General features: G+C 35.6%; 1 protein-coding gene across 19 annotated transcripts in view; it reads right to left on the bottom strand.

Moving 5' to 3' along the window:
* PEX2 (peroxisomal biogenesis factor 2) overlaps positions 1 to 16,691 on the bottom strand; it is a 56,113-nt gene that overhangs the window by 29,802 nt on the left and 9,620 nt on the right. For 9 of the 19 annotated variants that reach the window (XM_072034507.1, XM_027452370.3, XM_038174424.2 and 6 more), the window contains one exon: positions 3,865 to 5,938. The exons of 1 other annotated variant lie outside the window; for it this stretch is intronic. In XM_072034507.1, the coding sequence (XP_071890608.1) occupies positions 4,996 to 5,910 (915 nt within the window). In that variant the 5' untranslated portion in view covers positions 5,911 to 5,938 and the 3' untranslated portion in view covers positions 3,865 to 4,995. Of the gene's footprint in view, positions 1 to 3,864; positions 5,939 to 15,540; positions 16,109 to 16,691 lie in introns of those variants that run through there. 9 more of the 19 variants (XR_011807446.1, XR_011807445.1, XR_011807444.1 and 6 more) reach the window with 2 other exon arrangements.

Genomic DNA, 16,691 nt, shown 5'->3' with positions numbered 1-16,691 from the left:
CACAGTATTTTCTTCTTAGTACAAGCCAAGACAGCTTCCTAACAAGCACACAGTGAAGTAGAAAATACAATTAGTCTACTCAAAAGGGAAGTTGTTAAAAAAAAATCAGTTAAAATTTTTGATTTGCAACCTAAAATTGTAGAAATTATTTTTAAATGAACTGTAACTATAAACTGTTTTCCCTCTTGGCATTTTGGTCTCATAAATGCTAAGTATGAAATGGTGTAACAGTCAAACCATCAAATAGGGATGATAACTACCTCTCTTAAAAAAAAAAAAAGAAAAAAAGCCAACTTGGTTTTCATAAGAATGATGCAACCCAAACATCAATAGCAGTTATATCCTCAAATAAGGACATTCCTCAGTTTGGACCATATTTAGGAAATATATTTCTTCCAATGTTTTTACTGTCTTTCCACTATTTTGTCCAGATCACTGTCCTCTACAACATCTCACATGTATGGAAAGATAAATAGATGGTTTCAGGTAATGCAGAAATGGGATTCTATCCCTGTCATCTCTTTTACAGAATACTGAAACCTCTGATTTTAAGTCTTACATACTACTTAAATTTGAGATCTCTTTTACAGCATACAGAGTACACAGAGTTGCGATTTGTGGAAGCAAGGAATCAGCATTCTCCACTTCCTTTCTTCTAAATACCCCCAGAAACATACCTTATGACAATTGGTATTTCTCATTCAAATCAAAGCACATTAAGTATTTTCTAACATGTTTATTAATTAGTCTTCACTTTTTTTTTTTATTTATTTCTGATATATTGAAAATGTTCATATAGCACACAAGACCTACAACAGATAACAACAAATAAAACTGTTAATACAGGCTTGTAACTCATATCCAAGACTCGGTAAGCTTGGTAAGAGTTCTGGTTATTTAGCTTTCTTAAATTCTAGGCATTGATCCTTTTCATTGTTGCATATATAACTGTTCAGAAGTACATTCTCATGGTAGGTGAACACTAAAAGCCTTTAGTTTAGAGAAGATGATTGAAAAGATTAACATTCCAAAATAAAGTTTTTTCTTTCTGTTGCAGGAAGCATCAGTAAATTTATCTTGGTCCATCGCTGCATTACTTTTTCCTGAAAATACAATGCTTATGAGGACAAGTTATCCATGCAATTAGTATATAAAATTAATTATCCTTTGATTAGTCTACAAATTATTATTTTTTCTGTCATCTCTTCAGTTAAAATTTTTCCGCAGCTTACACATTACAAGATACACAAAACAGAAATGAAGTAAAAAAAAAACAAACAAAAAAACAACACTATGTTATAAGGAAGCTGCTGAGTATTGAGTTTGTCATCATAAAATGCTACCCTAAAAGCAAATGATTATTGAATATGCAACTTGAAATTCTGGTCTCAGCAATCAGAGTTCTGGCTACAACAGACCAAAGGTTTCACCAAATGGTGACAGCTGGGGGCAGGGAGCAGGGCAGAGAGGAAGATGTCGGTTAAAGAACAAAACCAAACCAAAACAAACACCAAGAACCAACAACAAAATGAACCATCCTCTTCCCAAACCTTCTAATTCTAAGAGATGTTTGGTACTTTCAATTCACATTGAAAATATAAGAACTAAAGCCACTCTGAAGTGTGGACACACACTGCCATTACTTTGTATAGAATATTTGCATCTCCAAATGCAAACAAAAATACCCTACAGTGCATGACATGACACTAAATACCTTAAGTCTTTTCGAGGCAGCCAACTGGCTGAACACCGGACTAATTATACATAGTTCAAAAACAGTTTAAATAGCACATATGAAATTTACAAATATACAATAGAAAGCGAATATGGTTAAGGTAACATTCTCCTGTATCAAAGATCTCCATTTTATTCATGTGGAAGGTTACCTTTATTATGATTACTAATCAGTCTCTTATTTTTAAAGTAGATTTAAGTGTTCTCCTATCTTCAATAAGGATTATGAAAACAATTGACTAAATACATCTGTAGCTTTCACAGAATATATTAAGTTCCCATTAGTAAAATTAAAATTATTCCTCTGTAATATTCTGAACTTATGAGGTTCTGAAATGTATGCATTTGGAGCCAAGGACTAAAAGTAAGGTTCTGGATTCTGCAAGGACAGTTCTAGAGGGAGCCAAGAACTAACAGTTTTCTGGCAGGTATCTACCTATACACCAAAACCAAATCTAAGAATCTTCAAATATGAAAAACAGAAGTAGCCTTATTAATCCCTGGAAAAGCAGCTGAGAATCTGAAAATATTTTGAGTTATTCTTACTAGACTTTGGATCCTCAGCAACCAGTACAGAAGAAACACTTCAGAACAATGTTGAAGATACCAAACTGGATGTCAAATCTGTTGGCCTTGTAAGAAAAAGAATTTCAGACAGTTTGCATTACCTTATCCATACCATAAGAGACAGACTACAAACGTTATCAGTGCTGCAGGTTACAAAACTAACACGCTGATGATCAGGTACTACAGAAGTAGGCCAATGCTTTGGTATTATAATCCATCATCAGTTAATTATCAAAGATTCCACTCCATAAGAAAAACAGGGCAGCCAACAGCAGTATTCCAGAGTAAGCAGTGGTATAGTTCTGTACAACATAAGTACAAAATTTCTAGAAATGGGTATAGTACTGATTCTGTAACAGGGATGAAAAATAGACTATACTTGGTACTAGGATTTGCACCTGTGTGAAGCTGCAAGAGATAAAACAAACCTTTGGAAACTTGTACAGCTTAGTTAAGTAAGTCAAAGCGCAGAATGGACAGAGGTAGAGCAAATAAGGAAGAAAACATTATTTAAATATTCAGGAAAAGGCAACATTACTGAACAGGAAAGAAGTCAACTCTTAACTAAGAAGAACATAACACCTAAAGGAGTCCAATATAGAAAATCTGGGCACTTTTGACACAATACTGCACTGTGACTTCAGAAAGACTGAAGAGTCCACAGAAAACAAAGGTCTGCTATGATTATAACCTATGAACACTGGATTTTGGATGTGTATATATTTTAATTAATAAGGACAGTTGAGGGGAGAGGTAGCCAGAATACTGATAATCCTTTCCGGAGACCACTTTCAAGTTGAGGCAGCTATTACATTTCTTTGGGAAGATCTATTAAATAACGTGCAGGGATAACTGATACAGAATCATCACTTCAGCACTAGCTAGTGGATATTCTCCAACAGACTTACTAGCTTTGATACTTCTAATAAGGACATATTGGTACCTCATGGTTCAAATAGCAACTGCGAATAGCAGAAATTTGGCAGGCTGCTGATACACACTGACAAATTATATATTACAGTACACAGTATCTGGAAGCAGTTGCTCTGAAGTCTCTGTTGACTCAGAGAATAGTAGCGAAATTAATGAATTTTTGGGCTGCCCAAAGATACTTACGATCTTACTAACTTTAATTGCATCAGATGAAAGCATTATGTGTCACTCTAAAGATCAAAAAACAGAATTTAAGATCTTCAAACAAATAGACTGGTGGGTTGTTTTAATCAGACACTGAAGAATGTAATAAACCATTTTGTAAAAGGAGATCAAAGGTATGCGTCAGTTGTTACTATACTATTTTGGGGACTGATTATTGATGATAGCCTATCAAGAACCTAGTCATCATAAAGTGATTTACTTGGTTGAACTGTATAAGATTTTGCAAATTTGATTTAAGAGCCAGAGTACGATAAAATGTGTTTGTGTGTTAATGAGACACTTATGGGTAAGACTTTCTGTTAAAGAAAAATAATGCAATTTTGAAAAAAATAATATACTCTATAAAACCAAGTCAAAGACTAAATGGATGAAGCATTAAACAAGGGAATAAAAACATCACAAAGCTGAAAGAGAAAAACAAATTTTAATAGCCCAAAACAGGAACAATTACCCAATTTTCAGTACATTTACACACACATATCTGGTTTGATCTCTTTTCTCTGTGGTAGCGAGTGAGTGAGGTATGGAACCTCACGGAGGTTTTCTCTGTTAGTGAGGTTTGGAACCCACCATCACCACTCCAAATAAAGAGTGGCAAGTCCCAAAGACAGCATCTTGAGAGCAAACTGTATTCTCCAAAGTATCTGATTTAGAATAATGCATGTTGCCTCAGGTAGCTTCTGCATCCCAGTGGGTTTGTGTCCCTCAGCTTCATAGGAAAGAAACGGGAGGTGGTCATACATACATCACTGAAGATCCCAGACACATTGGTGTGTGAGAAAATGAGTTTTGTCATCTGATGAAGAACTAGAAGGTGTATTTTGATCAGGAGATGGTTATATCTCCTGCAGGCACAAGTTAACTTTTTGTCTGTTGACCAGACAGATCACTTAAAAGGTTATTCTTCTCTTACAAATAGACCATATGTCCTGTTATGATGGCTGAATCTGATGACAACTATTAATAATCTGCTGAGATAAGACTTCGTCTTACACCTTTCCTTCCTTCACACTTCCTTCACACATGGATCATCACACTGAGAATTCAGATTTTAAATATTCAAAAATAAATCTATTCTTTAGGTGTAATTAGGATGACTTTCACATAAAATCTACTAGTTATGTTGGTAACAGAAGAAGATTACAAGGTTGAAAAAATCTACAAAGTGGCTAAAAGCTTATTCATCATCTTCTCATCTATCCCTAAGGGAAGAGTATATAGCATGAAGTTATGAAGCAGTGGGCTGCCAGACCATGGATCTAAGAAGATACTTGACAACATAGGGATACCAAACTGGGATCAAATAGTCTGAGAGAACAAAAGTGCTGGTGAAGTCTGTTCTTTTCCTTCCTTCAGATGGGCAAATTGACACTGTTATTCAGTAAAAAAATATAATACCAGTAAAGACAAATGTTACAAGAAACTACGGAATCTCCAAAACTTTTAAGATGTTTATAGTAATTTCTGACTTTTTTTTTTCCATTCAACTCTACTATAGGATTTCATGTGCAGTATAAAACCAAAGCAACTTCCCTATCAGGCATGAAATTCTGTCATTTCAATTTTATATTTCAATGGTTGAAGACTGTGTACCTCCGAGCCACACTTAGGACATGTAAAATACATATCAAATAAATAGTTACTTTTAATACAATAGTAACAAAAAACATGCAAACAGCCTATGGTATGCGGCATAGTAGGCCATTCCCCACACAATGAACATTCCTTGCAGTGAACTGCTAATGTGTTTTCATTATTAGGAAGACTTGCCATAGGCAAACACCACGAAGAAATTTTGAGTTTCAGTTTCTGTACATTAATGAGTGGCAGCAGGTAGATCAGAAATTCAGCGAAACCATGCCATAAGAGCTCTCTGTTCATGTATTCAAATCCTACCTGACGAACACTTTGTGGCTTGCAAAAAACTGACCTAATTCCTAGAATGCGTTCTGTAAGTGTTGCAAATGTTCCTTTCTGAAGAAAAATCAGAAAATTTACAAGTCCACACAGTTTAAGAAGTCCAGCTCCAAAGTTAAGGTAATACTTGATTTTACAGAAGGACTGTAGTTGACGATTGCTAAATAAATCATAACATCTTTCTTCCAACCATCTTCCACCAACAGTGAAAATAAGGTACCATAACTTCTGGTGTTTGCTCAGAGGCTGGTATTTTTCTGTCTGAGATAAATTATTCTTGTACTGAATATTCAGAATAGCCTGTCCCACAGTTGCATTCTTAGAATAGATAGTGAATCTCCACAGTAAAAGCCATAGCAATGCTTTTAATTCTGGTTCAATATGAGACAGCACTCCTGGTTTAAATCCATGAAAACAGCTGGTAAACTGGGACCACACTAGTTGTTCCAAGGCTTTGTTTAGTTCAAGAGCATCGAGTTGACTTATTCTAAGCACAGGACTCACACTCTTTTCATTTCCAACGCTGGAGGACATTTCTTCAGAAAAAAAACAACACAACTTTCTAGAAATAAACACAAATAGATTTTAGTGTAACAGAGCATTTCCTATTTTCATTCTTATTACAGATAACAAAATTGTAATATACCAGCAATAAACAATAAATAACAAATACTTCTTTAGATATTGTTATATTATCAGGAATTACTACGAGTCCCTTCAGCAAGCTTTACATTGACAGTATAAAATTGGCTCTGAAAAGCGCTTGTATTAGACTATTTTTCAAAAATAGTAACACTTTTACTTGGTTATATAGAAGTATGTAACCTGTTTCAAATATTCAAAAAACTTCACATATTTCACATTTCACTATTCACTATTCTCATTTCATATACACATTGTGTAAATTAAAAAACAAACAAACAAAAAATCCTGGGCACAACTGTTACACTCAACTGGATCCTAAAATGGAAGAACCTTGTAAAACTGTAAAATTGTTTATGAAAAAACAGGAAAATGAGCAGAAAAAAATCCAGAAGAGAACAGTGGGGTGGATAGAAAACACTGTTCCAATTATAATTCAGTAGTTGCAGCTGAAAGTAAAAATCTTATCAATATAAAAAAAATGTACAGATTACATACAGAAAAATATAGAAGAAAATTAAGGCAAGAATGATAAAACCTGCTAAATAAAGGCAGCTTAGTTTAGGGAAGAATCATTATAGGTGATTAAAGAAATATTCAGCCATCAATTATCATACAGCACATCACTAAAGCCAGAATATATTTTCCAGAGTCTTAGACAGGTGCAGAATTGTACTACTTATACTCCTTAAATATTAAATTTCCTAGCAAGATCCTAGCAAGACTAATGCCTACTAGAAACCTCAACAAACATATACTCTTCATGTTTGAGCATTACAGAAAAAAAAAAAATCAAAAAATTGTTCAGCTTAAATGTCATCATATCTGAAATTCTCTAAGAAAATAAATGTCATAAATTGTAAGAGCAAAATACAGATAACATTTTCACAATGCAAAAACTGTGTGATTTTTTTTTTTATTTATTATTATTATTCAGAAAAAAGACAACAAAGGGATTTATGGAAAGGGGCATATTTCAGGTAGTGGGCAACATATTTCAATTTCTGAATCAGACTGTGTAACAGATGAGGGACAGCCTTTTGGAGAAGGTACAGAAAAAATGCTTGCAATTTATATGAGGAAAGCCTGCTCTAACACAAAATCACTTTGAATATAAGTTGCTAGATAGGACCCCAGATATGAATGGTTGCTCATGATATTAAGAATACTAAAAAAGTCCTCCAAACCAATAATGCCACCCTGAAACACTGTGCACCAAAAGTTTTAAAGCCCAGTATGAAATATTATTTATTTGTACCATGTGTACTGTTTTCTGTACCTACAGAAGTATGACCTGTAATTGGTCATGTCTGTAAGGAAAATACTGTGCAAAGCTCATAGGAAATATGATTTCATTCTTATTGTATGCTATGCAATGCTAATTTCCAATTAACCATGACTGGCTACAAGGATAGGGCATGGAATAACTCCACTTTGTTTCTTTTAACTCTTCCTTCCTCATTAACAAGTAAAATATGAGTAAAGCCACCCCCTCTGGACAAACTGAGGTTCCCACCAGGTTGACACCCACCAGCCTGACAAGACAGTAAACAAGGGCATACCAAGCCTGTCTCACTTGCACTTCCACCTTTTCTGTAGTAAGCACTGAGGCACAGGAAGTTTGTCTGGAAAGCACTACCCAAAAACTTATCTCCTCCACTTTGTGATCACAAGATCAATATGGACCCTAATCTATCTCCCTATATCTCTTCATTAACAGTAGCTCCAATGAATATCCTTGCTCCCAGTCCTCATTTCTCACCCCACTACAATTTTAGGAACCCCAGTCTCTGCCAGCCTGCTCTGGAACCTGTCACTCCAGCCTCATAATATTCACCCCTAATCTAGTGCCTTCTTCATTGCTAGTAACATCTCAGTCCTACTCATTTCACTCTCACCCACCCATTTTGATTACCCTCTCATAAGCATTCTGTACAGCTTCCAATACATATAATCTCCCTTCAAAACCCTAATTCTATTTTAACTGCCATCTCATCAAACTTCCACACCCACAGAAAAAAGCCTTAGTGGATCAGCTTTCAACACAATCATTTTTTCCAGCTGTCTTCCAGCACCATCCCAGGGGCTGAGATCCTGTTCTTGTAGATTTCGTGTAAGGTAAGTAGGCTAACTCTGCAGATTTTTTTTTTTCCTCCAGTATGGCTAGATTCTTTAAAGAAACTTCAGCAAGTGAGATATGGGTCAACAGGAACCTCTTGAAGTTGAAGGAAAACGTGTCAAATACACAGGACCAAAACAGATCACAAAATACATGAGAAATCTTGGTCACTGTAGGCTGGGGACTGACTGATTGGATGGCTGCATTGCAAAAAAGGACTTGGGAATTCTGGTAGGCAGCCAGGTGAACAGAAATCACCAGTGCACCCTTGAGGCCATAGTGCCTACTGGACTGCATTAGAATGGCACAGACCAAAGGATATGTTCATCCCTCTCTACTTGGCATTACTGGGTCTACACCAGGCATCTAATTTTGACTTCTTACTATCACCACTACAAGACAAATGTCAACAAACCAAAAAGAGTCCAGACACTAATATCGTCAGGGAGCCCCAACATGTGATATATGAGGAGAGCATGAAGGAACTCAGATTGTTTATCTTGAAAATAAGATGGTTAAATGCAATCTAATTGTAATCTCCCACTTCCTAAAGGTTACAGAGAAGATTAAGTCAAACCTTTCTGCGATATGCACAGTGAAAGAAAAAGTGGCAACTGGTCATGTGTTGCAACATGAGAAATTCCAACCACACAGGAAAAAAATTGTCTTCAGGAGAGTGGTTAAACACCGGAACAAGTTTGTCTAGAGGGACTGTGAAATCTCCATCACTAGAGATTCTTAAAACTTGGTCAAACAATGTCCTGATTTACTTGTTCTAACATTGAATTTATCCCCTGTTTTCATAGAAGGATGTAATAGATGTCATCAAGATCTTTTCCCCTGACCTTGGACCTCAACCTTCCAATAAATTTGTGCATGGCTCATCGTATAACATAACTGATTTGTGACTAGAAATACACATATTTTTCATGTCCCTGACCCTTTACAGAACTTTATTTGAAGGAAGTAATTTCAGTGAGCCTGTCAGTGTAGGATGGAATTTTGTTTACAGAAAATGGAAACCACTTTCGAATCAATGAGTCCAAACACTGTTTGTCAAATTTCCAAAATCATCCCAAACCCATGAAAACTCCTTTCCTAAAATTGAAACCAATACAATATATACTGTTTAACTGTGGCATATTTAGTGTTTCTTTCTGAATTGTCAACTAACATTTTGATTCAACTTCAAAGTAAATTTTATGTCAACTATATGAAAAAGGAAGGATAAGACAGAAATGTAACCAGCTAATACAAGTTATATATATATTCCTCTAAAATTCATTTAAATTATGCTTATAATATTACTATGCATGAAAAGCATTTTTTCCCCCAACAGTTAGGTAAGAATTCTCAAAGTAATAAAACTGAACATTATTGCCAGGTTTTTTGATTACTGCAAAGCATACCTAAAGTTTGCCATAGGTCATGGCTGTTAACCAGAAGACCCTGCAAGTTATTTAAACATTATATCCATATAGCTTTGATTTTAATGTTTAAGCACATTTTAGTGTACTTACCGTTACGTACATGCTGCAGCACTCTGCTATAAACTATACTTATTTCAGAACTGATTTAAGGTTTTACTGCATTTACAGGGTAGATTTTCCACCTGAGATACACATTACCTATTTACTTTCCAAATAAATACATTTAAAGGGAAAATTTGAAACACATATTCACCTGTGAAAAATGTCTTCAAAAGCCCTAGGTAACGGCAACTATTTGTTCAACAGAAGAGGCCTGAATTCTGAACTTACCCTATTTTGTAGGGAATTTCCATTATATATATATATATATATATAAAATAATATATAAAATATATAAAATATATAAAATATATAAAATATATAAAATATATAAAATATATAATTTTTTTTTGGTCTGTGATGGCTGTTTTTTCAAGTGATAGTAAGATTTTTTTTTTCCCTCTTTACTTCCTCCATATGAAAATCTTTCAGAACTTTATTAGATTTTTTGGTTTGTACTGCTTTCATAACATAGTGGTCTTACAGTAGGAATAAGTGAGAAATCTGCTCTCTGTCCTAAAACCAGATACAAGAAACACAGACTTTGAGTGTCAATACTTATACTTTTTATCCTAATGTTACATTCTATATTGTGCTGAGCTTACCAGACCATAAAGAGAATGTGGTCTTACCTCCAGTTAAACGCTGTTTGTCATGCTCTTACTGGTCTACCTTATATTTACATTATTTAAAGTAAGAAGAACTTAAGAACTCTGACTCGTTGACACAGTAATGAAAAAGAAAAATATCAATGTTCAGTTAAAGATGCCATCACACATTGGTTATCACGCACGGTTATATAATCTATGATCAGAATTGAACAGTCAAAAAAATCTGATGAAAATAAACAATAAGATCTGTGTATGATGAGCTTGATACATAAATACTCTTTAAGACAAAACTCTAAAGACTACTACTACATGAATGTTTTTCCTTGATTTTACAACTTCACAGATATTGCATACAAAAACTAAAAATTTGTCTGTCCATCCCCAAGGAACTTTTCTGTCTTAAATAACCTACACTTTGTCTTTTTTTTTTTTCTTCCAACTAAGCACATCAACAATCCTACTTATACAGCACACTGCACTACAACTACAAAAAATGTATATCACAAGGGAAATAGGAGTTTCTCCTGGTATATGTTAGTGCTGTTATTGAGCATTGTACAAATTATGAATGAATATATTTTATTTGGAAACATGTTATTGACAGAAATCTATCAATAGTAATGTGAGTATTGTCAACAGCCTGCCAATATTAATGTAATTATGATTAAGGGGATAACATAGATTTTAGCTATAATACCAAGTAGCATCTCCTGCTATCAATATAAGCATTATTATTGACCTGTTCTGGGACTATCAGTATGAGATGTATTACCATCAGGCATATTTGTCAATGCGTTCTGCCTACAAAAATTCTACATTTAAATTTACAGGTCTGTAAACTTTGCCTGCAGAAATACACAAATCCAAGTAATCTCCAGAGTGCCATTTTTTTCCATGGGGCTATTCCACTGTGGATGAGTAATCAAGGGGTTTCTACTGTCTCAGTGCTACTGCAATCTCATTCCCTGCTTTTCTAGCAGGAGCATTAGACTGACATTTTATAAACAGAAGTGTCAAAGTATTTTTTAGTATGATTTGGCAAAACACTGTTCTGGAGGTCAAATAAAAATATATTTTATTAAGTCAAAACCAAACATTCCCTTGCAACATTAACATAAAACTGCATTTATCACACAAGAAGTAGCACCCTTGTTCACCTCAGTGAGTTCACGACTGTATTTTATACAGTCTCTTCTATGCAGATAAAACAGTTTGATGAGGGAGAGACCACAAGGGACCACCCAATCCTAACTCAGCATGAATGTAGGCTGAGAAATACCTTGTGGTGTAAATGCCTGAAGTAACTAGGAAAATAAAACTAACATTCACACTTTTAAGGAAAAGGTACAGCATTGAAGAGGCTTTCAGGGTAGGGCATAACTGCATTACCTGAGCGTTCCCTAGGCTCCCAACCTTAGATGCTATCGCGCTGGGGAAACTTGGTGTGCTAGCTCTAAGGAACACCACGGAGCGTGGAGTGGAGTGGAGACACCACGGCTAGGCTCTGTAATCAGGTGGGACCTCGATTGTTCTTGTGCACAAAGCTGCACTTTTTGCCACCCTAAGCCAAAGACCTGTCATGTTTTGACAAATGCTGTACCCTAGTGTACTTTTTGCTCATTATAATATCATTATAATACCAAAACACACCTCCATCCCAAAAGCTACCCGCCTCCAAGGTGCGACCACCCCTCACTGAGCATGCGCTCTGAATTTCTTGGAGCCTATTACTTTAAAATGGAGACGGGAGAACTTTTTACCAATCATAACTAAGGGAGAACTTTTTACCAATCATAACTAAGATATGCTTGACTAGAGCCACTCAAGCTCCACCTAAAAGATAGAAAATAATATAAATTGGCCCAAGAGAGAGGGGATGTTAGGGAAGATACCATTGTCAGGGGAGATACCATCCCGAGGACATACAACATCCTTAGGACCTCCTGACTCTTGGGATCAGTCGACGGGCTGAGCCTCTCTTCCTCCCCCATTGGGACGCCTTTGGGTGAGATCTGAATATTTGCTTATAAATCTCTATAGAGTCTTTGATCCTTTTAACGCGTTTATTTCTAGGCTGCGCACCTGTAACACCTATAACACCTATAACATCTGTAACACTTATAACATCTATAACATCTGTAACATCTGTAACACCTACAACACCTGTAACACCTATAACACCTGTGTATTTCATGCATACTAGCTTGCTTTTGCAGATAGTCACTATCACCGGCAATCCAAAAGAACCTGATTATCTGTTGCTGTAATAAACCATACTTGATTGCATTGTGATAGCTCTCATTAATGCAACTAGGGTGAGGGTGGTTATCCGTGATAGTTCAGTGTTCTGAATCTAACCAGACCCCCAGACGGTTAATGCATTTTTGGTGAATGTCTGAATGGATCCCCAGGTGGTTAATACGTTTTTGGTGAATGTCTGAGCGGACCCCCAGGCAGTTATTACGTTTTTGGTGAATGTCCGAACGGACCCCCAGACCGTTAATGCGTTTTTGGTGAATGTCTGACTGGACCCCCAGGCGGTTAATGTGTTTTTGGTGAATGCCCGACTGGTTCAGTACTCTGAATCCAACCGGACCCGTAACGGTTAATCAGCTACACCCCTTTAACGCGACATACCTAGAGAAAGTTTTTTAACTACCAAATCAGCAGATTCCAGAACTTCTCTAGGTAGTCTGTTACAGCGTTTTATCACTGTTAGAGTGTTTTAATTACACAAAAAACTGTTTCTCATACTCAATATAAATCATTCTTGCTATAAATAAAGATGGTTTTCATTCCACCGGAGAAACGAATAACAACATCACAGAAGAATTTCTAGTTTGTCTGCATTTTCTCAAGATAAAAAAATGGTGGGGATGCTGAGAAGACCAACAGTATACAGAAGACTTGCCAAACAGGACAATATACTATTTCCTACAATATGTTGTTATCCTCCAGAATAAAGCTTTTTTTTTTTTTTTTTCAGTGGCATAGTTAGTGTTTAAACTGAAGTCTACAATATCTTCAGATCCTTTTCTGTCATTTTACTGAGTAATTATTTCCTGATTTGTATTTATATATGCTTTTCCTTTTATACGTAGTGCTTTATGGTTGCATTGCATGAAACGCATTGCATTTCATTTCATTGATTTCAGAGATATTCATCAAGAGTGTGTTGGATTCAGACCTTATGTTAAAACAAACAACAAAAAAATAAAAAAAAAAAAAAAACAAAATTTTCAACCTCTCTTCCACTTAACAACATCAGTAACTTTTGTAAGTGTGTTCTCTTCAATCATCCATCTCATTAGTGCCTTTCCATTTAGACAGGATACTATAGATAATTACCCTATAAAGGCAATTTCTCAACTTGATGCTGATAATATCACCACCTAATGGGGGCAATATTGATATTATATTTCACCAGCTTGCTTATGTGAGGAAAAAGTCTTTATTAAAATGAAGTAGTATCGTACCTAAAGTTTCTCCCTTACTAAGCTTGCCATCCTTTCTAAGAGATGAATATTAAGATTTTTTTAAAAACATGTATGGGTCAAAATATACTGTCTGTTTTACAATTTCTCTTCTGAGTACTTCAAGGTACAAATTAGTTGCTAAAATATTTGCTACTAAACCTTAATTTGGAACTGAAAGTAACAGCTTCGATAACTCTTAACAAAAGAAAGAAGAGACAAACACAGACACAGACAACCTCTGGCACTTTTCTGGTTATTTTAACTCTCTAGAATGTTAAGCAAATAAATAAATAAAATCAGCAGTGCCTAATTCCACAGTCATCTTAAGAAGAATTTTATTAGAATTTGTCTCTTGAGTGCATCTATATTAAGATTCCGTAGGCTATTCTTCTGTGCTTCAGTTCTACTCTTTTTTTCTGTCTAAAATTAATTTTCTGAAGTAGCAGGTCACAACATATCTCTTACAAACTAAACACAGTATCTGAAAGTCTGTTACTTGTCCTCTTTTCTTATTAAATAAGAGATCTAGGTAATTGACCCTGTACGCTGCCTCTTGCTTAGATTTTTGGACCCTTTCATTGGTTCTATTCTTTTGCTTTGTAAATTGACACATATTTTATTCTTTGGAGTCACTGATTTTATCATCACATTCTTATGCTCCTCCTTTACATTCATCCCTAATAATCAGTATTATTTTTGCTCAGAAAACTCTTTGATTTTGTGTGTTTACTTGTAGGATTTTCATAAGTGCTAAAAGTTTTTAAGATAAAATAGTATCTTTGCATACAAATGAACTCTATCTTACTAAGTCAGCAAGACTTCACTCTCTTCCTGTAATTCTGCTTTCCAGATTAGCTTTATAGAACAGTGAATAGTTGCTTGAACTTACTTTCTTTACTCATCAAATTTTTGAAAAAACGTCTTAAATGAGGCATCAGGAGAAGTATAAAAAAAAAAAAGTGTCCTGACCTCTTCCATATTTATACTGTATTGGGCTATCGCTGATAATCTGACAGATATGTGGAAGATGAGTGCAGAATTGAAATATTAGTATGAACAAAAGCTTAAATCTCCCAGATAGATGGTCACAGAGGTCCTCTTTCTAATGCTGTGTTGTCTGCTGAAAAACTTGTGTTGAATGGGCCTTGGACTCAAGATTCTGTGTCAGTCACAAGAATGCTGTGATTTTTTTTAGTGCAAAGTGGTTTTTTTGATGTTTAGTGAAGAAATATTCTGTTTAACTGTTCACTTATTTCAATAGTAGATGTTTTAGATGTCAATTTGAAATCAATAGATGTTAGAGATGAGAAATCAAACTATAGGTATGCATTTACTTACAAAATCTTCCTTTACATCTACCCTCATAATAAAATACAAAACGTAGACCCCAGATGCTGAAAACCACGTTTTATCATTAATTCTCATCTCTTTCTTGCTCTTCAACTGCAGAGAGAAATATTCTCAGATCAAAGACTAATTGGAAGCCCCAACTGCGTTGTCTCTTAATCACTGTATAAATAACATCACTTCATCATTACCTAAAATAACCTTACAGAAGATTGATGTTGTATTACTGTCTGGATTTTGATATGCATCTGTTAAACACCTATCATTTTGTAAAGAACAAAGTGACTCTTTAACCATTTGAAATAGCTACTAGCACTAATTGAAATATCATTAATACACTGCACTTACAGAAGATGTCATTTATTTCTGATATTCCTGGGAAACAGGAATATTTTTAGAAGTCAAAAAAACAAAGGAATACACTGAATGAATCCCATAGATGAAATCAGTATTTTTATTAAAGAGGCTGAGTGAGCAACTAGTAACAAATTCCAGAATGCGACTGTACTGAGTCTGGCTGGGATGGAGTTAACTTTCCCCACAGCAGCCCTTACCGTGCTGTCTGTGCTTTGCACTTGTAGCTAGAACAGTGTTGATATCACATTGATGTTTGGCTACTGCTGAGCAGTGCTGGCACAGCTTCAAGCCTGTTTCTCCAACTCCCCTGCAAAAGCCAGTAGGCTGAAGGTGGGCAAGAGGTGGGGTGTGGACATGGCCAGGGCAGCTGACCTAGACTGACCAAAGGGATATCCCACACTGTAACATCATTGCTGTGGGGAGAAAGAGATGGGGGGACACTCCTTATGAAGGTCTTCTGGAGCAACTACCATGTATATACTGAGGGCCTGCTTCCCAGGAAATGGATGAACTTCACTGGCTGATGGGAAGTTGAGAGTATTTTTTCTTCTCCTTTTGCTTCCATGCAGGGCCTATTCTTCTTTTTCTTTTCTCCTTTCATTACACTGCTTCTCTATCATCCATCTCATATTCTCTCCTGCCCCTGTCCTGCTGAGGAGAGGGAGAACATATGTGTGTTGCTTAGCTGCCTACCAGTGTTAAACCACAACATTTACACTGAATGCCAGAAGACCAAATGCAAGACAAAAATACATTCGAATCATAGGTTGCCTTTCCAACTTCAACTCAGCAAACCTAGATTTCATACAATGTGATAGAAGAGATTAACAACTGACGAATGCCTCGAGACAGCAAAGAAAACAACGATAGCTCATTGACTTATCTTCCATAAACAACCTGGCAAAGTCAAAATATTAGGGCTTCAAGTTACAAAATCAAAACCAGCTCGCAAGAGCCAGAATTGATAAAACAGTAATGAAGAGCAGTACAAAAAGTGCTGCACTGTTAGAAGCTGTTCATCCGTCATTTCTGTCAGTATTTGATGGAAACTGAAAATCCTGCATCAATGCAACACATTCTGTCAATGAATTCTAGCAACTGAGACAGAATTCCTTTATTGGACAGAGTTAAAGATACACTGAGTGCTAAGAGCTCCCACCGACTTCAGAAAAATCTGTGATGAGTCAGCACTCTTAAAAGACATATTATTAGGTAAAAAAAAAAACAAAAACCA

The sequence above is a fragment of the Anas platyrhynchos genome, chromosome 2 (assembly GCF_047663525.1).
Source record: "Anas platyrhynchos isolate ZD024472 breed Pekin duck chromosome 2, IASCAAS_PekinDuck_T2T, whole genome shotgun sequence".
In the NCBI taxonomy this organism is placed as follows: Eukaryota; Metazoa; Chordata; class Aves; order Anseriformes; family Anatidae; genus Anas; species Anas platyrhynchos.
Note: the sequence above shows the minus strand (reverse complement) of the source record. Positions and strands in the feature narration are given on the sequence as shown.